At 49.9% G+C, this 24487-nt stretch overlaps 1 protein-coding gene across 1 annotated transcript in view; it reads left to right on the top strand.

Moving 5' to 3' along the window:
* WRN (WRN RecQ like helicase) overlaps window positions 1-24487 on the top strand; it is a 124040-nt gene that overhangs the window by 37989 nt on the left and 61564 nt on the right. Inside the window, exons 13-18 of the mRNA XM_027767765.1 lie at window positions 1607-1745; window positions 4101-4176; window positions 15296-15363; window positions 15637-15745; window positions 17103-17171; window positions 22801-22883. Coding sequence (XP_027623566.1) covers window positions 1607-1745; window positions 4101-4176; window positions 15296-15363; window positions 15637-15745; window positions 17103-17171; window positions 22801-22883 — 544 coding nt within the window. The remainder of the gene's footprint in view (window positions 1-1606; window positions 1746-4100; window positions 4177-15295; window positions 15364-15636; window positions 15746-17102; window positions 17172-22800; window positions 22884-24487) is intronic.

Raw genomic sequence — 24487 nt, 5'->3', positions numbered from 1 at the left:
GTGTGCGCTCGCCAGACAGAGACAGACAGAAAGCGAGAAATCACCCTCCAGGGAGGATGGCCACGCCGCAATCCCTTCTCCTCCATTCTCCTCTTAGGATCTTGGGCACGCACGCACACGCGCCCGGTGTGAGGTTAAGCCACTGGGTCCGGGACTTGGACCGCGGTTGACCACGTGGGAGTCCAGTGACATAGCCATTACGCCAACTGCTGGTCCCTGGTGTTATGTTTCATGTTTCCCAGTTCACTTTTATGCCTGTGGGTGGTCTATGAACAACGTTTTAGAAGTAACGTACTCATTTTGGAATTTTGCGTGTTCCTCCTCATGTCACTTTTCGTCTTTCCTGGCTTGTGAGTTGTGCTTATGCGCCCTGCCTTGACCTGGGCTCCTCTTGCTTCCTGTCCACACGTATCCGCTTCTGTCTGGAAGTTCCTTTATGTACGTTCAGTATTCTTTACTTTCGTACTATTACTGTGGATATTTTGTACTAATCTACAATTTTCTAATGGCTTAGTGCTTTAGTTGTAATCTGTTATCGAAGTAGAAAGTAGCACTTTATAACTTATGTATTTTCTGTTCCTCCCCCACCTCCAGTCTCCAGGTCGGCTGCCTCTCCCCTGCGCCACCAGCCGGCCCCTTTACCCTGCTTGTATCTGGGCTATTGCTCACAAAGGTCACTCCGAGTCTGGCATTTAGTAAGGTGTTGATAAACACCAGGTAATAGTAGTGGTAGACCAGAGTACTTAGCCTGATAGTGATGAGAGAGGTTCATTGAAACACACTAAAATGCATATTTACTGCTTGAGATGCGGAAACATTGAAGTACAATGACAGAGGATGCTTCACATGACGATTTAGTTTATGCTTGTTCTCCCCGTGGTGCTTCAGCACGTGCTGTTACCGAGCTGGCCGTGCACCTTCCGAGCCTTCCCTGAGCAAGCACAGGTGCTCTGTTTCTGTTTCTTTTTTTTTTTTTTTGAGAGGTTTTTGCTATAAAATGCGTGCGCTCACCAGAAAGAGAGACAGAGAGACAGAAAGTGAGAAATCACCTCCTGGGGGGATGACCATACCCGCAATCCCTTCTCCATTCTCCTCTCGCGATCTTGGGCACGCACACGCATGCGCCCGGTATGAGTTTAAGCCACTGGGTCCAGGACTCGCACTGCGGTCAACTACATGGGAGTCCAGCTACATAGCCATTACTCCATCTGCTGGTCCTAGCACATGTGTTCTTGTGTGGTATTGCTGGTGTGTCAGCTGACTCTGAGAAAATTCCTGGCCCTGTTTATAATACTCCGCCTGTGTTTGGTCAAAGAGATTATTTTATTTTATTTTTTATTCTTTAAGAGGTTTTTGCTATAGGGCGCATGCGCTCACCAGAAAGACAGAGACAGACAGAGAGATAGAAAGCGAGAAATCACCCTCCATGGGGGATGGCCACGCTGCAATCCATTCTCCTCCATTCTCCTCTCAGGATCTTGGTCACTCATACACACGCACCCGGAGTGAGTTTAAGCCACCGGGTCTGGGACTTGAACCGCGGTCGACTACATGGAAGTTCAGCGACATAGCCATTATGCTAACTGCTGGTCCCTAAACTTTTCAGTCTTTAGAAGACCTGAACAGTGGCAAGGCAGAACCATTTCATTCTAAGTGCTTAAAAATGGAAAGAAACCTGGGTCCTCCTGTGGAGCATGACGAAGATGAAAGTGCAGCTGTCACAGAGGAAGAGGAAGATGACAAGGGTAAGCCCTGACACGACACACCTCTCATGCCTGCCGCGGGCCTTACTGAGGGGTCCCGTTTTAAATGTTGGGAGGTCAAGGATTGCACAGTGTAGAGTTAGCACTGGGTGTTGCATACCTGCCACTGACTTCCTCAGTGCTCCCGGTTTTAAATGTTGGGAGGTCAGGGATTGCACAGTGTAGAGTTAGCACTGGGTGTTGCAAACCTGCCACTAACTTCCTCAGTGCTTCTGCCTTCACATAGCACAGGGTTGCTGTTTATAGAAATAATCACATTTTTACTGTTTATGGAACTACACTTTTTGTCTCTGTGTCTCTCTTTCTGCCAAGTGCATTTGCCCTATAGCAATCTCTCCAAAAAAAGAAAAGAAATGGTTATGGTGTTACTATTTATAGAAATAGAGTAACTCTTTATGAAATAGTCGTGGTGTTACTGTCTGTAGACCTACAATACCAGTGTTAACTGTTTATAGAAATAGAGTAACGGTGTTACTGTTTATGGAACTAGAGTAACAGGGTTACTGTTTATAGAACTAGAGTAATGATGTTACTGTCTATAGGACTAGAGTAATGGTGTTACTGTTCATAGAACTGGAGTAATGATGTTACTGTCTATAGGACTAGAGTAACAGGGTTACTGTCTATGGAACTGGAGTAATGATGTTACTGTTTATAGAACTAGAGTAACAGGGTTACTGTCTATAGGACTGGAGTAATGATGTTACTGTTTATAGGACTAGAGTAACAGGGTTACTGTCTATGGAACTGGAGTAATGATGTTACTGTTTATAGAACTAGAGTAATGATGTTACTGTTTATAGAACTAGAGTAACAGGGTTACTGTCTATAGAACTGGAGTAATGATGTTACTGTCTATAGGACTAGAGTAATTGTGTTACTGTTCATAGAACTGGAGTAATGATGTTACTGTCTATAGGACTAGAGTAACAGGGTTACTGTCTATAGAACTGGAGTAATGATGTTACTGTCTATAGGACTAGAGTAACAGGGTTACTGTCTATAGGACTGGAGTAATGACGTTACTGTCTATAGGACTAGAGTACCAGTTACTGTTTATAGAACTAGGGTAATGGCGTTACTGTCTATAGGACTAGAGTACTGGTGTTACTGTTTATAGAACTGGAGTAATGATGTTATTATCTATAGGACTAGGGTATCGGTGTTACTGTTTATAGAACTAGATGAAAAGGGTTACTGTGTATAGTATTAGGGTGACAGGTTACTGTCTATAGATCTAGATTAAGAGGGTTACTGTTTATAGAACTGGGGTACCAGGCTCACTGTTCGTAGAACTAGAGTGATGGCGTCACTGTTTATAGGGATGCAGTAACAGAAGTACTGTGTCGTTAGGTAAGCGTGCACCCTGAAGCCCTTCACCCTGTATTTTGTGCTCTGCTATCGTAATGTCAGCCGCAGAAATCACTAAGTACTCCCACTTAGGTGACCGCATTACGTGGGCACAGAGCGGCTGCTCCTCAGAGCTTCGTGTTGGAGTGAGCACAGTGTCAGATCACCAGCAGCGCTAGCCTTCGGCTGTGGCAGCTGTGCTAAAGCACCTGTCAGATGCACCTCCTCACAGACTTGTGGCAGATTGTGGCTTACTCTCGCACAGGAGAACCTTGCACGGCCCCACTTCACCCGTGATGGGGGGAGGGGACGTTCTAAAACACATTTATAGGTGGAAAGCATTTATGTTGTGAACATTACAGACATCTCTCCAGAATCAGCTTGCTTTTCTGTGTAGTCGGGGTGAAGCTGAGAAGTACTGTACCTTTGTTGAGTGGTGAACTATCTTTTCTGTGCCTTGCCCCCTGGCTGCCCATGGCCTGTCGGCTTGCGCGTGAGTGGTGAGTGGCGGCAGGGAGCCAAGGCGGCACTACTGCACAAGGCTGTTGGAGATCGGCACGGGTGTGGTGGAGTGGGAGCTGACACGACTTTGTCTTCATGGACTTCATCCGTGATGCGGTGTAATTCTGACTATCCTCAGGTGATGGTCTATAGTGTTACGAGACGGTCTGGAAGCGGGGTGCTCGCCGGGTTGTTGTAAATGTTAGAGTTCAGTAATGGAGCTGGTTCCAAACATCGGCATTTGTGTCATGTTGGCAAGGCGAGAACCGCCCCGGGTCCACCGCCAAGTCTAGTAGTGAGCAGAGTTTGCCTGGTCGTGACTGGGACCCAGAGGATGAGGCTTTGAAATGAAGACAGAAGGTGTGAGCTAGTGTCTCGTTACTGTGCTCTTTAAGGGAGCTGACAGAGTCATCTTATTAACTTCTGTAGCCTCTAGTCTGTTGTATTCCTGCTTGCACATAAATGCCCATTTTATTTTATGTTAAGACCATTCGTTGCCAGGACCCAGCGCTGAACAAATTACTTGCCTCAAGACCTTCTTTGGCCATTCCAGTTTTAAACTGTGAGTATAAACTCCATTAACTAAATTCACGTTTAGTGTCTTCTTCACAGACGAGAAAAGGCAGATAATCCATTGACTATTATTGTTGCGTAGGCCACACTGTTTCCTATATGTGATTACAAGATTATTATTATTATTATTTTTTTGGAGAGGTTTTTGCCATAGGGCGTGTGCGCTCACCAGACAGAGAGAGACAGAGAGACAGAAAGCGAGAAATCACCCCCCAGAGGGGATGGCGACGCTGCAATCCCTTCTCCTCCATTCTCCTCTCGGGATTTTGGGCACACATGCACACGTGCCTGGTATGAGTTTAAGCCACCGGGTCCGGGACTCAAACCGCGGTTGACTACGTGGGAGTCCAGTGACATAGCCATTACGCTAACTGCTGGTCCCAGAATTATTTTGAAGTAATACATAAAATTAATTTCTGCCAGTTGTTTTTGTAAGTGAGAAAAAGGCGTTTTCCTCTTACAGAGTGGTTTTATGTAGAGGCTAATTTAAGTGTACGAGTAGGTGAGTTTTACCCCATACCCCAGCAGTGACTCGTTCTTAAGTGCGTGCCTGTTGGTTTTGTGCATCGTGTTGTCCAAAGATGTCAGTGTACCAGACGGCCGTGGGAAGGGGAAGGGACGAGCTCGTGGTCGGGGAGGTGGGGAGGCGGACCAGCTCAGAGGTTGGAGAGGCGGGGAGGTGGGGAGGTGGACGAGCTCGTGGTCGGGGAGATGGGGAGGCGGACCAGTTCGGAGGCTGCGGAGATGGGGAGGTGGACGAGCTCGTGGTCGGGGAGGTGGGGAGGCGGACCAGCTCAGAGGTTGGAGAGGCGGGGAGGTGGGGAGGTGGACGAGCTCGTGATCGGGGAGGTGGGGAGGTGAACCAGTTCGGAGGTTGGGGAGGTGGGGAGGTGGACGAGTTCGTGGTCGGGGAGATGGGGAGGCGGATCAGTTCGGAGGTTGGGGAGGTGGGGAGGTGGGGAGGTGGACGAGCTCGTGGTCGGGGAGATGGGGAGGCGGACCAGTTCGGAGGCTGGGGAGGTGGGGAGGCGGACAAGCTCGTGGTCAAGGAGGTGGGGAGGCAGACGAGCTTGGAGGTCGTGGAGGCCTGTGCTGCAGTTTGCCTCCCTGAGCATGGCTCTAACTCTGCCCTGTGGCATTGGAAGTGACGGCTCAGGAATCTTGGGCTCACGGCCTCACCAGGCTCCAGACAGAATGCAGATGATTATGGAAAACTCGCACCATACATCACGGTGGTTACTGGTGAAGAGAACAGGGACATAGGGTCTGGCCGCCACAGGAAGCCAAGCTCTTCCCAGACGAGGACGCACCAGCCCCAGATAGAAGCCCACTCTGGCGACCCTCTTTCAGGACCCCCATTGGGAGCTTCCTCCTGTAATAAACTCTGCTTTGCTTTACCTTCTCTGTCCCCGCTGTTCCTGATGGCGGGACACGAGCCGGACGGTGGGAAACTCCGAAGTAGAGTTTGCAGGCGCCTCGGGACCTACTTCTCCAGAGGTGAGTGAAGGGCCCCTTTGTGCCTTTCCCCATCTCAGCGTTGCCATCCACTTCTCACCAGGCCTCTGTCGGCCAGCTAAAGGCAGCGGTGTGGCGACTAGTCTTCAGGCCCAGGGGACAGGCTTGCCGAGAAGTGCCCCACTGACTCCCACGGCTGGGGGCGCTGGGCGGACTGTGCTCAGCTTCCCTCGTAACTTTACCACTGCCAGGGAGAGCAAATGATCTCGGGGCGGTTGGTACTGCACAGCCAGGGCTGCCCCTGGTGAGTCCTGAAGGTCCTGAGACCCAGAGCCCACCCCAGCTGCTGAGGCACTGGGACAGCTTCCTTCCCTCTCTTCAGCTCTTCTCATTTGCTGCCTCCCTCAGCCTCCAAGGCTGGCCATCCTGGGCCAGGTCCTTCCCTTAGACTCGCCAGAGGCACTGACAGGAGGCGAGTCCTGCTTCCTTCCCTCTCTTTTAGATTTCCAGGGTATTCGTAACTTGCTCTCTGAAATATACCACAGAGCCCTCGTCACATAGTTAAGGGATTACAGGGACTCCTTCCCCTCACCATGTAGTTGGTGTAGCTTAGTCGACGAGAACGTTGAGACAGCCATTCAAACACCAATCCCAGAGGTCTTTAGGAATCCCTTAGCCCCAGTTCTAAGCCCCTCTCAGAAGCCGTTTCTAGTTACTATTTGGAGGCATTTAATGAGATGCATTCTTCCTTGGTCCCAAGAGAAGCTGGTGGCCTACCATTACCTTCTGTTTAATGGAAGTGGACTAATTTGAAGTCTACTGGAAGCAGGAGATTCCTCCCAGCTTTATGGTCTTAACTCCTTTGTGGAACATAAGAGCGACTAGAGTTGGGCACAGTATGGGTTTGACGGTCAATTTGGCCACCAGCTACTTCAACATGCAACATGGCCACCAGGCGTAAGTCCATCTTTATCTGTCGTAGCGCTAAGACAGATAACAGCTACATTAGCAAGGGCTTTCAGTTCCATTTACAAAAAAATTAATTGGGCCTGGGCAAAATTAGATCCGACTCTAATCCAGGCTGGAGAGAGATCCCTTCTGCCCTGTCCCAGATGTGGGCCGGGGCAGGTAGGAGCCGGTGCCTGGTGTCCCTGTCCGCGTGCGCGTCCTGCTCCACGGGGTTAGGGGGGCTGCCCCGTGGCTGGGCGGTGGGGCTGACGATGCGTTTCTCTCTCTCGTTGCAGACCGTAACAACCCTCTTTGCAGGGACCCTGCGGGGTGGATTCTCAAACACCGGGACTTGTTTGGCCTCCAAATCTGAAGAAGAAATGTCTGATTTTCTTTCATACCAGGCGTGAGCAATACAAACTAGACAGTGGGAGACATGGCCCCGAAGGAAGTCCCGTGACGCCGTTACACAGTTGGCTCTCCTGCTGCCGGCCGGGCACACGGCCTGAAGTGGCATACATTCAGACATTTTCCCCTGAACGTTCACCCTGATCTTTCTAAAAATGGCCAAGTCGACCCCTCATCCCTAGCCGTCATCCCCCAAGTCCCCTATTGCCCAGGCGACCACAGCCACCTCCCCAAATCGATGAGCCAAGGATTCAAACCCCAGGACACCCTCCTGCTCTCCTTATCTGCAAAAACGGATGGCCCAGACTTCAGTGTACCCAACTAGCCCACGGCCCACTATCTCCTCCCACTGCAAGAAATTCCAGCTAGAGAATCTGGACCCATTCGAGTTCAAGTTCCGTTTTCTTTGCAGTATCTGAGACACATTAAGACTGATTTAGGAGACTTCTCAGATGACCCTGACCAGTACGTAAGCCATCCCAGAGGCTCACGAGGCCTTTGAGCTGTCATGGGGAGAGGCTGTGGTGTTGCTAAAGCGGGCACTTCTGTTCACACGCAGCTGCGGTCTTGGGAAATGTGTGGGTGTCTCCTGTGGGGATGAGAGGAGAAAGCCTGTCCCAGGAGCCTTGTCCTGCTGGAGACCAAGCTGTACCCATGGCTGACCCACAGTGGTCGATGCGTCTCCCATGAGCAGATAGAGACAGAAGGCCTTCTAGGTCTGTAGACTGGAGGGGCTACAGAGGACCTGAACTGAACCCTTGGGTTATTCCAAATTGTCCATGATAGATCATGACAAAGATGAAAGTCCTTTTGCCTTTTGGAGAGACTCAGAGAAGCTGTAATTAAGCATACTGTTCTTTCCTAGACCCTCCAGAGGGGCAGTTAATGCTGAAAGGCGAACTCATGACCCACTCTGCCCGGCATTTGTGGAGGATGACCAAGACGAGCCACAGGGCCAAGCAGTACTTTAGAGAGCCTCTTAAAGGCAGCCACTTCCGTCTCCTGTGATCGGGGCCAAGGAGAGAACCAGGGAAGGAGAGAACGCAGAGAGACAAGACGGACGTGCTCGTGGTAGCCCACCAGTGGCCTCCGTCTCGTCGGGGCAGTCAACCTGGACGTCTTCCATGAGAACGTGCTGAAGAGAGAAGAGAACCTCCCAGCCCTGCCCTCGTTGCCAGGCCAACCATTGGAAAGTAGACGTACCCTCAGAATCAGAGGTCTCCGGGATTGATCCTGCCTCAGATGGTTGAAACAAACTGATGGGTCCTGGGAACTCCCTCTCAGGCTCACCTTTTAACACCAGCTTCTATAACCACTTAGGAGCCCTGGGTAATTTTTGAAGTAGAAAGATAAAAAGTAAACTTCCTCTTCGACGTGGGAGCCATAGATTCATTCCTCTTTCTTTTCCTGGACCCCTCTCCTCCGTAACAGGACAGTAGGGAGTACGCCAGGAAAACCCTTGACCTGCTATCTCTCCCAGCCTCTCGGCTGCCCCTGGGACAGCCTTTGATTGAGTCACATGTCCTAGTCATGCCCAAGAGCTCAGCTCCTCTTCTAGGTGAGACCCTGCCCTTGTGTGGGGACTATTCTTGTGGTACCCGACAAGCAGTCTTCTTCCCTTTGTAGAGATCAACTTGACGTCTGACAAACCAGGGGAAAGTGATCCGAGCTCTCACCGCTACTCGTCCAAACTTCCCTGGGGCCAGCAGGTGGCATGGTGGTCTAGGCGCTTGACTGCCCCTTGGACCTGGCAGCTTGAAAGTGATGTTGGGCATGTGCATGTGTGCCTCAGATCCTGGGGGAGAGCGGGGAGGGGATTTAACTGCCTTCTCCACTGTGCTTCGAGACCCTAATCCTCAGGAGAGGCAGAAAAGACAAATGACAATTTAAAAAGACACCCAAGACAGTATCCCTAGAGACTCAATCCCCTGAACTTACCTTCTCCCTGTAGCCTTAATTCACGTGAGAAGGAACCCTGTAACCAGGCGTAAGCCCGTATGAAGTGTACGGGTGCCTGTTCCTAAGAAGTGGTCTTGATGCAGAACTCTCTGCTTTAATGAAACAGACCACTTCCTAGGTAAAATTCCAGCAGACTCTTCTACAACCCTCAGAGATGCAAACGAGAGAATCAGCGCCCCTACGCACTTCAGTGCTGATGAGGGCTCTTCCCTCTATCCCCCTGCCCGAGAGCCCTCTGAGAATGGGCCTAGTCGGCAGTGTCGTCCATTCCCGCTGGGTCAGTGCCTGACTGGACTTCTGGATCCATTGCGCTGACTTCCACCTGAGCTGGAAGATCCCAGTTCCCCTCCAAGTGAGGAATCCATGCATGCCCGTGAACCCATCAGAGACCTTTAATTACTTTTCAAAAATAAACCTTACTAACCAGCTAAGGAATACTGTATATCAAGTTTCTTTCATATGCTTTCTCTCTCCAAATGTATTCCTTTCCATACCAACCAAATGCCACTGAAGGGCTTGTTCTGGGTCTTCTGGAAGGACGGTTACAAGGCGAGTCTTCGGACTGCCCTGCAGTGGTGCTCTTGGCTGCTCACATACTGTTGCTGATTGGCTTTCTCTGATCACAATAACTAGTCCATGTCTTTTTTTAGCTCTCAAATTCATGACAAAGTAGGAAGCCCTCTAAATCTGTCTTGTTTTAGTAATTGCTCTGAGAGGCCCCGTGTACTGGACAGAAGGTCCCCAAATAATCCAAAGGTAGGCCCTAAAGATACCATGGTTAGGCTGTCAGGTCCATCACACTGGGCAACCATAACTTCTCCACAGGACTGACCCAAAGTGACTGGTCAGATGCTGGCACTCACGGCTGCATTCAGTTCAAAAATGCCATCGTAGACACTGTTACATATAATGCTTGTCCCACGTAACTCTCCAAAGAAAAGCAGGTAACTTTTTTGAGGGGAGAGGTTTTTTTTTTTCTGCTATAGGTTACGTGCATTTGCCAGCCAGAGAGAGACAGAGAGACAGAAAGCAAGATATCACCCCCCCCAGGGGGATGGCCATGCCGCAATCCCTTCTCCTCCATTCTCCTCTTTGGATCTTGGGCACGCACACACACGTGCCTGGTGTGAGTTTTAAGCCACTGGGTCCGGGACTTGAACCACAGTCGACCACTGCCCTGCAGTGGTGCTCTTGGCTGCTCACATACTGTTGCTGATTGGCTTTCTCTGATCACAATAACTAGTCCATGTCTTTTTTTAGCTCTCAAATTCATGACAAAGTAGGAAGCCCTCTAAATCTGTCTTGTTTTAGTAATTGCTCTGAGAGGCCCCGTGTACTGGACAGAAGGTCCCCAAATAATCCAAAGGTAGGCCCTAAAGATACCATGGTTAGGCTGTCAGGTCCATCACACTGGGCAACCATAACTTCTCCACAGGACTGACCCAAAGTGACTGGTCAGATGCTGGCACTCACGGCTGCATTCAGTTCAAAAATGCCATCGTAGACACTGTTACATATAATGCTTGTCCCACGTAACTCTCCAAAGAAAAGCAGGTAACTTTTTTGAGGGGAGAGGTTTTTTTTTTTCTGCTATAGGTTACGTGCATTTGCCAGCCAGAGAGAGACAGAGAGACAGAAAGCAAGATATCACCCCCCCCAGGGGGATGGCCATGCCGCAATCCCTTCTCCTCCATTCTCCTCTTGGGATCTTGGGCACGCACACACACGTGCCTGGTGTGAGTTTTAAGCCACTGGGTCCGGGACTTGAACCACAGTCGACCACATGGGAGTCCAACAACAGCCATTATGCCACCTGCTGGTCCCTGGTAACAACTTTTGAATACGCTCAGTTTGTATTACCTTTAGCCAATCTTGCTTCTGTGTACACTGTAGTATGAACACAGACGGAGTACTGTAACACAGTCTCTTAGGAGTAAGACAGGACCCAGAAGAATTCCAGAATGAGACAACTTGAAGCCTTTATAGTCTCTGGTTACTACGACCTATGCACCTCCTCTAGGAAAGTTCATTCCAGCTCGACCTCCCGCCCACACGGCCTCGTTGCTCTCCGTACCGTCCCCTCCTGATGCTGTGTTTCAGTTGCACTCCTGTCGCTCGCTATCCACGTGCTGATTCCACAGCAGTGATGCTGCCTGTAATTCTTCTGCCTCTGCCTGATGGCTGGTCCTCACTGTGGGGTCCTACTGCGCACTCATAGCCCACTGTCTAGTGGGGCTACGTGCCAGCAGCGAGGTAGCTATGATTTCTCCAGCTCCTGCTCCTCAAAACAGGCCCCACCCAAGGATGCACCTGCCCTGATGGCGGTGACGGTGCTCCTTTGTGCCGGGGTGAGGTGGCCCCGATGGCGGTGCTCCTTTGTGCCGGGGTGAGGTGGCCCTGATGGCGGTGCTCCTGTGTGCCGGGGTGAGGTAGCCCTGATGGCGGCGCTCCTGTGTGCCGGGGTGAGGTGGCCCCGATGGCGGCGCTCCTGTGTGCCGGGGTCAAGTGCAGAGGCTCCGGCTTTTCTGCCTGGACCTGGCTTAGCCACGGGCAGCAGTGGGAACCATGGGATCAGCCTCCTTGTTCTCTAAAACCTTTGACACAGTTTTGCATTAGTTGCCGTAAATCGAGGGTTAAATGAGAGACCATCTGACATCTTGGCCTACCGGGCCACAGTTGCTTTTGTTGTAACCTAGGATATCCAGAATTCCCTCAAATGTGTTGTGTCAGTATCACTGATGGGGACAGCGGGTGGCATAGAGGTTGAGGTGCTGGACTCCCATGTGGTCTACCACGGTTTGAGTCCTGGACCCAGCGGCTTGAAACTCACAGTGAGTGCATGTAGTTGATGTCCAGAATGCTGAGAGGAGAGTGGAGGAGAAGGGATTGAGGTGAGGCTAAACCCCCTGGGGGTGGTTTATCACTTTTCCTCTCTGTCTCCAGCAAGCTCACATCCCCTATAGCAAAAATCTCTCAAAAACCCCAAAACAAAACAATCACTGATAATTATGAGCAAACTCATTCTTATATTGATGACATCTGAAAATGAGATGAAATATGTACCTCGTCATGCCTTTCCAGTGACCTGATTGGCGATCTTCAGAATTAGGACCCCTCGCCCTTGTTCTAATACTCCTTTTTGCTCCCTGAATTAACAAGCTTGCTTACTAAACTTATTTCTTCTCACTGAGATTCCACCAAACTGCAAACAGTGCTTGAAATGAGCCCTTGAATGAGAACTCCCCACACTCTATCCTGGGCCTTTGGGTAAGTCTTTGTGGAGGGTCATTGCCTGTCATCTCCCTCCAATGTCCCATTCCAGCAGGAAGCTGCCAGAACTGTCATTGTCCCAAATCTCCAAGGACGGTTAGGGACCCCTCTGCAGAGAGGGGGAATGAGATCAGAGATAAGGACAGTCCCTGAGGTAGAGGAAGGGCCACGGTGGGGTCATTGCAGCTGGATGTTTTCAGACCTGACCACAGCTTTCTGTAAGTCTGTCCTGCAGCACTTAAAAAATGTTCTCAGGGATCCTGGGCCCGTGGGATCAGCAGACTCCAGACAAAGAATACAGATCTTCATACTCCACTGACCCCACAGAAAAGTTTAGCGACACGTCACTGATTATCAGATAGAAAACGAGCAAACGATGCTGACCTCCACTACAGAAAGGCCAGCTTTTTGTCCAGACTAAGGTATGCAGAAGCGTGGTTTGACCTTGTTGAAATTCGCCATTGGGTGTCGGAACACAACTGTGAAGGAGTGGGCATGCTGCACCTCACTTTACCGCACGTTCCGTTATGTTTTGCTAATGACTTATGGCTGCTTAGACTATGGGAATGATGCTAGACAGAAAAGTTTGAGTGATCTTCTTATTCTTGTTCAAACTGGATTGTAATTCAGCAGAGACAACTCGGAATGTCAACAGCGCCCTGATCCGACTGGCCAGTGCATGCGCAGTGCAGTGGGTACAAGGCACTTCACAAAGGGCAGAGCTCTAGGTGAGCAGCGTCGTGGCTGGCCGGAAAGTCAACAGCAGCCAGCCGAGAGCAGTCCTCCAAGCTGACCCCGTACAAGTTCACGAGATGTTGAACTCAGCGTTGACCATTCTACAGTTGTTTGGTGCTTGAAGCAGATTGGAAGGGGAAAGCACGATAAGTGGGTGCCTCGTGAGCTGACTGAGAAATGAGGGAAAAAATGGTTTTTGAAGTGTCTTATCTTGTGCAACAAGTGCGAGCCATTTCTTGATCGGAGTGCGATGTGCCACAAAAAGTGGATTTTATGTGGTAAGGAGCGACGAACAGCCCAGCGGTTGGACCAGAAAGAAACCCCAGGGCACATCCCGAAGTCACACTTGGAACGAGGAAGGTGTCGCCCTGGGTGCCCTGCTGGCCACTGCGTCAGCTTTCTCCATCCCAGCACAGCCATCGGCATACGAGAGAGATGCTCAGCAATTGCGATGCCCTGGGAACGGCCACGCCTTCGCTGGCGTCGGTCAGCAGCAAGGGCCCAGTTCTTCACAGCAGCGGCCTGGCACGCGACCCGCCGTTTCAGAAGTCGAGCGAATTGGACCACGAGGTCTGTCCTCGTCTATCACAGCCATCTGCCCCCTCACCAGTGGACCACCGCTTTTGCAAGCACCTTGACAGCTTTTATCCACATCCAGCCCGCTGCAGAAAATGTTCTCCAAGAGTTCATCGAATCCCAGAGCATGACTTTTTACACTGCAGGAGTAAACAAATTTATTTTTTGTTGACAAAAATGTGTTGATTGTATGGTTTGTATTTTGATCAGTAAAGATGTGTTTGAGCTTAGTCACAGTGATTTAAAATTCACGGTCCAAAACCACAGTTTCTCTACCTAGAAACCCCGGCAACTCTCTCTCCGGCCTGCCAGTTAGAATCTTCTCTAGCAAACCCACTTTCCTTTCCCTCCTCTGTCTGCATCTCTCATTCTTGAGGGCAGGACACGAACTGGGCTGCAGAGAACTCTGTGATGATGTCGGCTCGCAGAGCAGCGTGCATCCTTTCTGTTTGACAGACGCAAAGCATGGTTTCATCTGAGGGGCATATTTTTAAGTCTAAAATGAGATGAATAAAAATGAGATTTGAGACAAGTAAAATTTCAATTTTCATAAAAGTAATTAAGAATACGAAAATCTATGCTGGATTTTTATCCATTCTGAAATTTTAAAATACTATCCACTGAAGCCTTTTTTTCTTTTTCTTTTTTTTGGAGAGATTTTTGCTACAGGGCGCGTGCGCTTGCCAGAAAGACAGAGACAAAAAGCGAGAAATCACTTCCCAGGAGGTATGGCCACGCTGCAATCCCTTCTCCATTCTCCTCTCGGGATCTTGGGCACACATGCACATGCTCCCGGTGTGAATTTAAGCCATCGGGTCCGGGACTCAAACCGTGATCGACTACATGGGAGTTCAGCAACATAGCCATTATGCTAACTGCTGGTCCCAAACTGTTTTTTCTTTTGATCTTAAAATGTTTTACTTAAGTGTGTGTTACATACAGGAAAATGCGCATAAACGTTCAGACCAATAATTTTCATAAACCGAGCTTCCAGTGTAGCCAGCACTCAGATAAGAATGGGACGTCAATCAGTAAACCAGGAGACCACCTCTCCAATTGACTTTTTTTCCTTTGACATTTCATTAAAATTTTCTAAGCTATAGTAAAGTTTTAAGACTTTTTCTTTCTTGTGCTGGGAATGCCTGCGTTCCTGCGATCTAGGCTACACCATCTCGCTGCTCTTGCTTCATCATGTACCTGTCTCTATCCTGTCATTGATCCACTGACGTATTAAAAGCAGCTTGGGGTCCATTGCAGACAACATTGTGTCCCCCGAGTACTTTCTCGTAGAAGTAATTGACTGGCGTTAAATACTGATAGTTTTTCCCTTCGGCCTGACAGTGTCTGTAAAGCTAGATGCGCATTAGCAAGTCTGGAGTGTACACGTCATCTGGACCCTTACTTGGGGGGCGGGGGTATTGCAGCAGTGACAGAGCTCCCTGGTCCTCGGCCACCTTCTCAGTCACCACCCCTGGGGGGCTTGTTATTCATGGTGAAACATCAGTTCCTTTGGATAGCTAGTATGAGGCTTGGAATTTATTTCGTACTTTCGATGTATGGAAACTCTAGTTACCCAGTCAGCTTGAAGGAGAGCTTGACCAAATGGGTCTGTTAGAGATCCGAAATTCACACACAGTCACATGAAGCTTGACAACGTGACAGAGATTCTTTTAGATAAAGTGGAGAAATTAAATGGGTTTTAACTTGTTTTTTAAGTTTCTTATTAATAAAATAGCTTTTTGCCTTTTACCTTCAAGGGTTCAGTGGAAAGTGATTCATTCAGTGTTGGAGGAAAGAAGAGATAATGTTGTTGTCATGGCAACTGGTAAGTTGTACTTGGGCAGATAACCTAATCTTTAAAAAATAAAATTTAAAGGGGTTCAAAATGCTTAATCTCTTACTAAGTTCTCAAAATATAAATGCAAGTGGTATATAATACAGAGGAGAGCAGACAGACTAGACGTTCAGGTTCGTGCATAGGTTAGCCTTGAGGAAGCTAGCCTTTAGTAACAGCCTTCAGCGCTCCCAGCACATTCTAAGAAGAAACCGGGCTCTCCGGCCTCATTTTCATTTCGCCGTGTGTGATTTCTGTTCCGAGGGTATGGGAAGAGCCTGTGCTTCCAGTACCCACCTGTGTATGAAGGCAGGCTCGGTGTCGTCATCTCCCCTCTGATCGCCTTGATGGAGGACCAGGTGCTTCAGCTCGCGTGAGTGACGCCTCCATTGCCACACCCCTGTATTCCATCCTGTGAAAGACGCTGGTTTGCATGTCTGTCAGTTGGCAGTACTGCATCTCTGCATGTGCCGCTTTATCTCCACTGCCATGAAATGACTCTCTAGTGGAAGAGCTTATTTTTTTGAGTTCTCACTGTAATTCAAAGCTGCGAGTAGTTTTGACAAAAGTTCCGAAACCAGCATGATTACCTAATTCCAGTGTACACTGACAGTTCTTTTTCTCTTACCTTTGCTCGTTAGCTTGTTATCAAGTGTACACATGTAAGTATATAATCTGCGAAAGATAGGTGCACTTTTTATGTATTTATTTTTTTGGAGAGGTTTTTGCTATAGGGTACGTGTACTCGCCAGAAAGACAGAGACAGAGAGACAGAAAGACAGCGAGAAACCTCCCCCCAGGGTGGATGACCATGCTGCAATCCCTTCTCCTCCATTCTCCCCTCGGGATCTTGGCACGCACACACACGCTCCCGTTGTGAGTTTAAGCCACCGGCTCCAGGACTTGAACCCCAGTTGACTACATGAGAGTCCAGCAGCATAACCATTACACCAGCTGCTGGTCCCCATGTCCACTTTTTCAACCTTAGCTTGCAGTCTTTCTGAAAGAGCCACCTTCCACACTTGCCTTCTGATTTGGCCTTTGAAGGAATCTGTCTATCAAGGCAGTGAGTTTCAAGAAGAGGGAAGAACGCAAAGAGGAGGAGCACACGTTACCTTTTGTCTGTTACCTGAGCGTGACGTTGCAGCCAGCAAATGGTATCACGGCTGTGTCGCTGGACTCCCACGTGGTTGACCACAGTTTGAGTCCCATACCCGGTGGCTTAAAACCCTTGCTGGGCACGTCTGTGTGCCCGTGATCTTGAGAGAACAGAGGAGAAGGGATTGTGGCGTGGCCGTCCTCACTTCCTGGGGGTGATTTCTCGCTGTCTGTCTTGTGAGTGCACGTGCCCCATAGTAAAAAAGTCTCTCTCTCTCAACAAAAAAAAAAAAAGGAAAAAGTATGAAGTTAGTGGACCAGCAAGTGACATAGTGGTTAGGTTGCTGGACTCCCATATGGCCGACTGAGGTTCGAGTCCTGGATCTGGTGGCTTGAAAAGTACACTAGATGTGTGCGTGCATGCCCAAAATCCCAAGAGGAGAATGGAGGAGAATGGACTGCAGTATGACCGTTCTCCCTGGGGCTTGATTTCTCACTTTCTCTCTCACTGTCTCTGTCTCTTTCTCTTCGGCAAGCTTGTGTGCCCTATAGCAAAATGCGCTAAAAATAAAAAAGAGTGAAGTTGGTCGTTAGGGCGCGTGCACACACTAGAACATTCATCTTTCTTACAGGATGTCCAACATTCCGGCTTGTTTCCTTGGATCAGCACAGTCACAAAATGTTCTTGAAGATATTAAGTTGTGAGTATTTATGTACTTTCTGGCCATGTGGCCATGTGTTACGGCTGTGGGGGAATTCTGACCACACATTTTCTAACGCGCACGGACGTGTCCGTGGCTTTAAAGTGGACTTCCTTCCCATGCTACTTGCAGAAGTGCTCGTTCACAGTGTGTTAGACGTAGACCTGCGAACCATCAGCTTGGCACTGTAGTCACAGAATCACGAAGTCTGGGTTTCAGAGAACTTGCAGAGATACTTGGATCCGTCTCGTTTTACAGATGAGGAAATTCAGGCCCCGAGGCTAATAAATCGCTCCGAGAGTGAATGTGTCTGAATCTGTAGGTTTCTGCTGCCCCCATCCTACCATGACATACTTCCAGGAAGTACCGTCTCAGAGGCGCAGAAGCAGGAGTGTGTGTGCGGTCACGTGTTGCCCAACGTTGGGGCAAAGCCTCAGGTGGTCTCTGCACTGCGGCCTCCTGCCCACTGGCTGCCGTCCACGTGCTGTCCTCAGCTAGAGTGCCCTGCACGGCCCACACGCCTGCTCGCAGAGCGCGGGAGGCTGTGCGGACGGGTCACTGGAGCTCTGGACGGCGGGGAGTACGACAGCCCTCTGCAGAGCTCCGCCATGTCCCCTCCTGGTCCACCCTCGCACCCTCCGTCCCTCCGTCCTGGTCTGCCCTCGCACCCTCCGTCCCAGGGCGACTCGGATCCTTTTCTGCCATAGCTTGGGCTGATCTGTTAGGAATCGTACCTGCTGCCGGATCGGTAGGGCCACACGCTGTGCGCTCTTGTGTGAGACCTCTCGCTCTGGGGTGTGTGTTCAAGTCTTCACGTCGTTGCATGCAGCAGTGGCTTATTTCACTGAGTTGTGCCACAGTTTGTTTTCTGTGTCCTCACCGATCGGTACCTAGCTGTTTCCAGCTCAGGGTTATTACTAATGCAGCGGCTATGCACATTCCTTTAAAAAGTTTTGTGAAAATATTTTCTTTTCTTAGGAATTTTTTTCTTTTTTGAGAGATTTTTACTGTAGTGCATTTGGGCTCGCCAGAGAGACAGAGAAACAGAAAGTGAGAAATCACCCCCTGGGGGGATGGCCACACTGCAGTCCCTTCTTCTCCAATCTCCTCTCTGGATCTTGGGTGCACCCACACATGCCCAGTGTGTTTTAAGCCACCGGGTCTGGGACTTGAACCACAGTCGACTGTGGGAGTCCAGTGACCTAACCATTATGCCATTTGCTGGTCCCTTAGGAAATATTTTTAATCACATTTAATAAGGTTTTATTGCCATACAGTGAATTTATGAACTGAACATGTATAATTTGAAAAGCTTTCCTTTATCTTTTTTTTAAGTTTTTTTTTTTGCCATAGAGTGCATGTGATTGCCAGAGAGGACAGAAACACTGAGAAAAGAAGCGAGAATTCACCCCCAGGGGGATGCCACACCACAGTCCCTTCTCCTCCATTCTCCTCCTGGGATTTTGGGCATGCAAGTACACGTGCCGGCCTAATTTTTAAGCTGCCAGGTCTAGCACTTGGCCATGTGGGAGTCCAGCGTCTTAACCACTACATCACCCCAATAAGTTTTCCTTTTGAACATTTTTCCATAGGGCACGTGTGCTCACCACAAAGACACAGAGAGAGTAAGAGAGCATTCCGTCGGGGATGGCCACACCACAATCCCTTCTTCTCCCTTTTGCCCTCCTTTTGATTTTGGACACACGTTTTCCAGGCCACTGGATGTGGGGCTCGAAGTGTGTAGCCAGTAGTGTGGGATCCAGCTGTCTAAACTGCCAGGCCACTGGCGGGCCTTGGACATGCTTTTGACGCTCGTGCGTATATGCTTAGAAGTGGAATTACTGGGTCATGTGTAATATGTTTAGCTTTTGAAGAAACTTTCCCACGTTTTGAGAGTGGTTTTAGCGTCTGACTTCCCTCTGGCAGGGGTGACAGGCGTAGCTGCTCCCTGCGCGCCCTACTGAGCATGGCCCGTCTGGCCGTTTCTGACAGTCGTGTTATGACTGCTTCTCTGACGGCCACGGCATCGAGCATCTTCTCATACTCAGCAGCTGTCTGTGTTCTTCCCCCTTAGCTTTAATTTGCTGGAGGGATTGTGAGTGTGTCAGAGAGAGGCAGAGGGAAGGGAGACAGCCTTCCACCGCGTGGGCGGGCCTGCCGCGCCCCTTCTCCTCCTGCCTGGCCGGGCCCCTTCTCCTGCCGCGCCCCTTCTCCTCCTGCCCTTTCTCTGGATTTTGGCCACATGCAAACACAGACACGGAGCCATACATGCCCCAGGTGTTTTTCAAGCCATGTGGTTGGCCATGTGAGGTCCGTCACCTAACCGCCATGGCACCGGTGGACATTGCCTGTCTTGCCCATCTTTGAAGACGTGCCTTTTGTCTGCTCTTTTGTCTATTCTGTAGTTTTTATTACTTTGAGTCTTGACAGTCATTTGTGTATTCTGGATACAAACCCTCCATTTGATGTATTTTGTACAAACTTTAGTTTATGATTTCTCTTTTCATACTCTTCACAGTTCTTTTAGGGAGCAACAGTTTTCATTTTGATAAAATTTAGTTTATTGATTTGTTTATGGATTTTGCGTTTCGTGTTTAAGAAAATCTTTGCCTCACCCGCGGTTACAAAGATATTCTTCTGTATTTTCTCCTAAATGGCTCATACTTTTTGGTTTTGTGTTTAAAGATGTGACTCCTTTGTAGGCAATTTTATGTATTGTATGAGGCATTGAGCGTAGCATTTCTCCCACACAAGGCGGTGCTGTGTTTAAGCTCCATTTATTTGTCTCTTTCTTTTTTTCCTTAGAGAAATTTTTGGCTATAGGGCTCATGCCCTTGCCAGAGAGACAGAAAGAGACAGAGACAGAAAGCAAGAATCACCCGTCAGGGGGGAATGGCCACGCCACAGTCCCTTCTCCTCCATTTTCCTCTTAGGATTTGGGGCATGCACACCCACATACCTAGCGTGAGTCTCAAGCTGCCTGGTCTGGGACTCGAACCGCAGTCAACCATATGGAGTATGCAATGTAACCATCATACCATCTGCTGGTCCCACTCCATTTGTTAAAAGTCTGTCCTCCCACTACTACTCATGTTTGTACCTTTGTAAAAAATAAATTGCAGGCCGGCCCCATAGCTAGTGGTGGAGTGAGCTGGATCCCACATAGCCCATCACAGTTCAGACCCTGGCCCTGGAGGCTTGAAAAGCACTCTGGACACTCGTGTGTGCACATGTGTCCCCAAGTTGGATGGGATGGAGAAATGAGGGAAACGGGGGTGCTCGCGCACACGCTCTCTCTGTCTCTGTGGCAAGTGCACATGTCCTCTGGCAGCTGGGAAAGGCTGCCTAGATGGGACTGTTGCTGCGGTACAGTGGGCCAGCCCTGACAGAGAGGCCGGAGCTGGGCCGGGACGTAACAGGGCTTTCCTCTGTGCTCTCTGTTCTGTGCCCTGGGCTGGCCTGCTGGTCTCACTTACTAGAGCCCTGGAATAGGCCTTGAACCTGGGAACTGCAAGTCTTCTTTTGGGGTTTTCACTGAGAACCGCATTAGCCAGGCCCGTTGTACAACCAGGGCACTTCACCCTTTCAGCCAGAATACTTGCAGGGGCTGTGATGGGGCGTACCTTGAGTCTGGGTTTCTCAAGAATCCGCTGTTGTTATAATTACCTTCACTGGTCTCCACCGAGGACGCTGGGCACCCTAGAGTACGTCAGCCGCCTAAGGTGGCACAGCGCGGAAGGGCAGCCGAGCATTGCTCGTTGGTCACGGAGCTGCGTTGGTGCTGTGGTAAAAGGCCTGCGTTGGCTCCTCATCGACTCCTGTGAAGCTCAGTGGTCAGCTCACAGTAGACACTTGAACATTTGTTCACCGAATGGATGGAATATTTTCAAGTCTCTTTCTACAGAAAACTCAGTTTCATTTTATGCAGCTTGATCTGTCTTCTGTCATAGAGGGGAGAATAGACTGCAGTGTGCTGCCCCAGGCCTGACATTGGTGGCACACGTCTCTGTTGGGGTTTCTCTGCTGAGAATAGCACTTAAACCCAGCGAGGTTAAGTGGGTATTGAATTTTACGCTGAGGATGAAGGAGTGTTTTTGACCCCATTGAAAAGCAGTGGGCCCACCCAGACGGAGGGGCCAGAGTTGGACTGGGAGTGTCACAGTGCTTCCCCTGTGCTCTCTGCGTGGCGTCCTCTCTGCTGTCTGCAGGGACGAGCACCCCACCTTTCTAGTCACAGAATCAGCTTTGGGACCCCTAAACCTTGCAGTATGTGACTGTCACCTCTGCTTGTCTGTGTTGTGGTCTGGTGCTCGCAGAGTCAGCTGTCTCTTGATCAGACCTCCAGGTTCCGGACGAGAGGCTGGGCTCCGACCCCCGGTCACCGAGTTTTAGGCAGGAGAACGGAAGGCATGGAGTAACCATGGTGCTGACGCCACCTAAGTACCAAGCGCCCCCTATGGTCGTCCCTGCTCTGGACCCAACCCCGTCCCCACTCTGGACCCACTCCCGATGTCACCTTAGAACTGAGCACTCCCCACGGTCTTCCCCGCTCCGGACCCACTCCTGATGTCACCTTAGAACTAAGCACTCCTCACAGTCATCCCCGCTCTGGACCCACTCCCGATGTCACCTTAGAACTGAGCACTCCCCACGGTCTTCCCCGCTACGGACCCACTCCCGATGTCACCTTAGAACTGAGCACTCCCCACGGTCTTCCCCGCTCCGGACCCACTCCTGATGTCACCTTAGAACTAAGCACTCCTCACAGTCATCCCCGCTCTGGACCCACTCCCGATGTCACCTTAGAACTGAGCACTCCCCATGGTCGTCCCTGCTCCGGACCCACTCCCGATGTCACCTTAGAACTGAGCACTCCCCACGGTTGTCCCCACTCCAGACCAACTCCCGATGTCACCTTAGAACTGAGCACTCCCCACGGTCTTCCCTGCTCCGGACCCACTCCTGTCACCTTGGTACTGAGCACTCCCCACGGTCGTCCCCACTCCGGACCCACTCTCGATGTCACCTTAGAACTGAGCGCTCCCCACGGTCGTCCCTGCTCCGGACCCACTCCCAATGTCACCTTAGAACTGAGCGCTCCTCACGGTCGTCCCCGCTCTGGACCCACTCCTGTCACCTTGGTACTGAGGGGTCCCTGAGGAGCATCCCCAATTTCTATTTTGATTCATGAAAGAGAAACCCAAGAGTTACTGTATGTGAACGCACACGCCGTGAGGGTCACGTATGTGAACGCACACGCTGTGAGGGTCCCGTATGTGAACGCACACGCTGTGGGGCTCCCGTATGTGAACGCACACGCCGTGAGGCTCCCGTATGTGGACGCACACGCCGTGAGGCTCCCGTATGTGGACGCACATGCCGTGAGGCTCCCGTATGTGGACGCACATGCCGTGAGGCTCCCGTATGTGAACGCACACGCCGTGAGGACGTTTAGTTCCCGTATGTGCACCCACATGTCGGTAATGTCCACTTGGTTCTGTAGGTGTCATAATACAGTGTGTAAACACTTGTAAGGTACTTCCATTTTACTTTTAATTGATAAGGTGATCGTTTTCCTTCTTGTATGTTCTTGTTTCTCGTTTATTTATGTATTGGTCTGATTTTGCAGAGGCAAGTACCGAATCGTATACATGACTCCCGAATTCTGCTCAGCTAACTTGGGCCTGCTGCAGTTACTCGAGACTGCCGTTGGTAAGTGGTCGAAATCAGCTTCATTTCTGCTGAATTGCATTACCTTCAACGTCCACCCTTTGGGCAGATATGGGGCTTCACTCCTGTTGGAGTTTATTTCAAACATTCCCTTCCAGGGAGTTCCTGACCCTCCCACCGGGCATCCCCTATCTTGTCCCAGAGCGTGCTGTGCTGCCTTTTCCAGAGATGGTCCTGTTCTATCCTGAGGACCATAAGCTTGGGAGGGGACACTGACATGTGTTTACATGTCCCTAGCGCAGGTCTTCGTGTAGTCGGGCACTGAGAGGTGTTGTGAATGAATGTCAACTTGTAGGTGCTATGAAATTCACTTTTTTCATACTCTGACTTTTTTTTGAGAGGTTTTTGCTACAGGGCGTGTGTGCTCTCCAGACAGACACACAGAGAGAAGAAAGCAAGAAATCACCCCCCAGGGGGGATGGCCACACAGCAATCCCTTCTCCATTCTCCTCTCGGGATCTTGGGCACGCACGCACACACGCCCGATGTGAGTTTAAGCCACCGGGTCCGGGACTCGAACCGCGGTCGACCACATGGGAGTCCAGCGACACTGCCATTAAGCCAACTGCTGGTCCCCATACTCTGACTCTTAACTAAATCAGTGTAGTTTTTCTTTATCGTGTTGTTTATGAAAACTGCCTTTCAAACTTTAGACAAATGTAGCTAGCCAGTCTCCAACCATGAGAATTCTGATCTAGTGGACCTGGGGCAGGGCCTGGCATCTGCCACTCTTCGCAGGAGAGTCGACATGTGGCTTTGCCTGGACACCGCAGTGGCTTTGACAGCTGCCACCAGAGAGGATGGCTGATGACAAACACAGAGCCTCCCTTTTAACGAGCCAGCGCTTCTGTCCTGGGAAATGGAGACACGGAGTACGCAAAGGCCGATGCCTCCTTCTTCTCGGAGCTTCAGACTTTCTATTTGTTGTTTCTACTGGGTGATGGGTTCAGCCCTCTGGGAGTGGCAGTCAAGGCTGCTGTTGCAAATGCCCATGTTTCAGATCGTCAGTTGAACTAACCAAGCATAGTTCTCCAAGGTAGTCAGATCAATTTTGTAAGTATATATTAAAATAGTCCCAATTAGGCTGTTTGCAACAGGTTTGCTCACTTAATGGTTCTGCGCGTGTAACTAGGAAGTAACAAGTTTTCTAGTAACGCAGTGAGGACGGATGTGTGTCTTTTAGTACATGTTAAAGCCATAGAAGAATTAGGGCAAAAATAAACACTTGATGAATTATATTATCAGAGAGCGTGTTGATCAGCTGTGAAGCTCCTGTGCTGGCATATTTTATTTTTGCCTTTAATGGAACATGAATTTGATAGGTTTCCTCTTAAGTTATATTAAATTCTTGTAAATATTTCACTTTGGATAAGCGTAGGCCCTGTGAGTTCACGGCTTTATTGTGAAGGAGAGGGCCTGGGTCCTACAGCCCGGGCGCATTTGTCCAGGTCATTTGCTGGCTTTACTCTGTGATGGTCTTTTTTTTTTTTTTTTTTTAAGAGGTTTTTGCTATAGGGCACTTGTGCACGCCAGAAAGAAGGGAGAGATAGAGACAGAAAGCGAGAAATCACCCCCCATGGGGGTGG

This window comes from Tupaia chinensis, unplaced genomic scaffold (genome assembly GCF_000334495.1).
Source record: "Tupaia chinensis unplaced genomic scaffold, TupChi_1.0 Scaffold144602_1, whole genome shotgun sequence".
In the NCBI taxonomy this organism is placed as follows: domain Eukaryota; kingdom Metazoa; phylum Chordata; class Mammalia; order Scandentia; family Tupaiidae; genus Tupaia; species Tupaia belangeri.
Note: the sequence above shows the minus strand (reverse complement) of the source record. Positions and strands in the feature narration are given on the sequence as shown.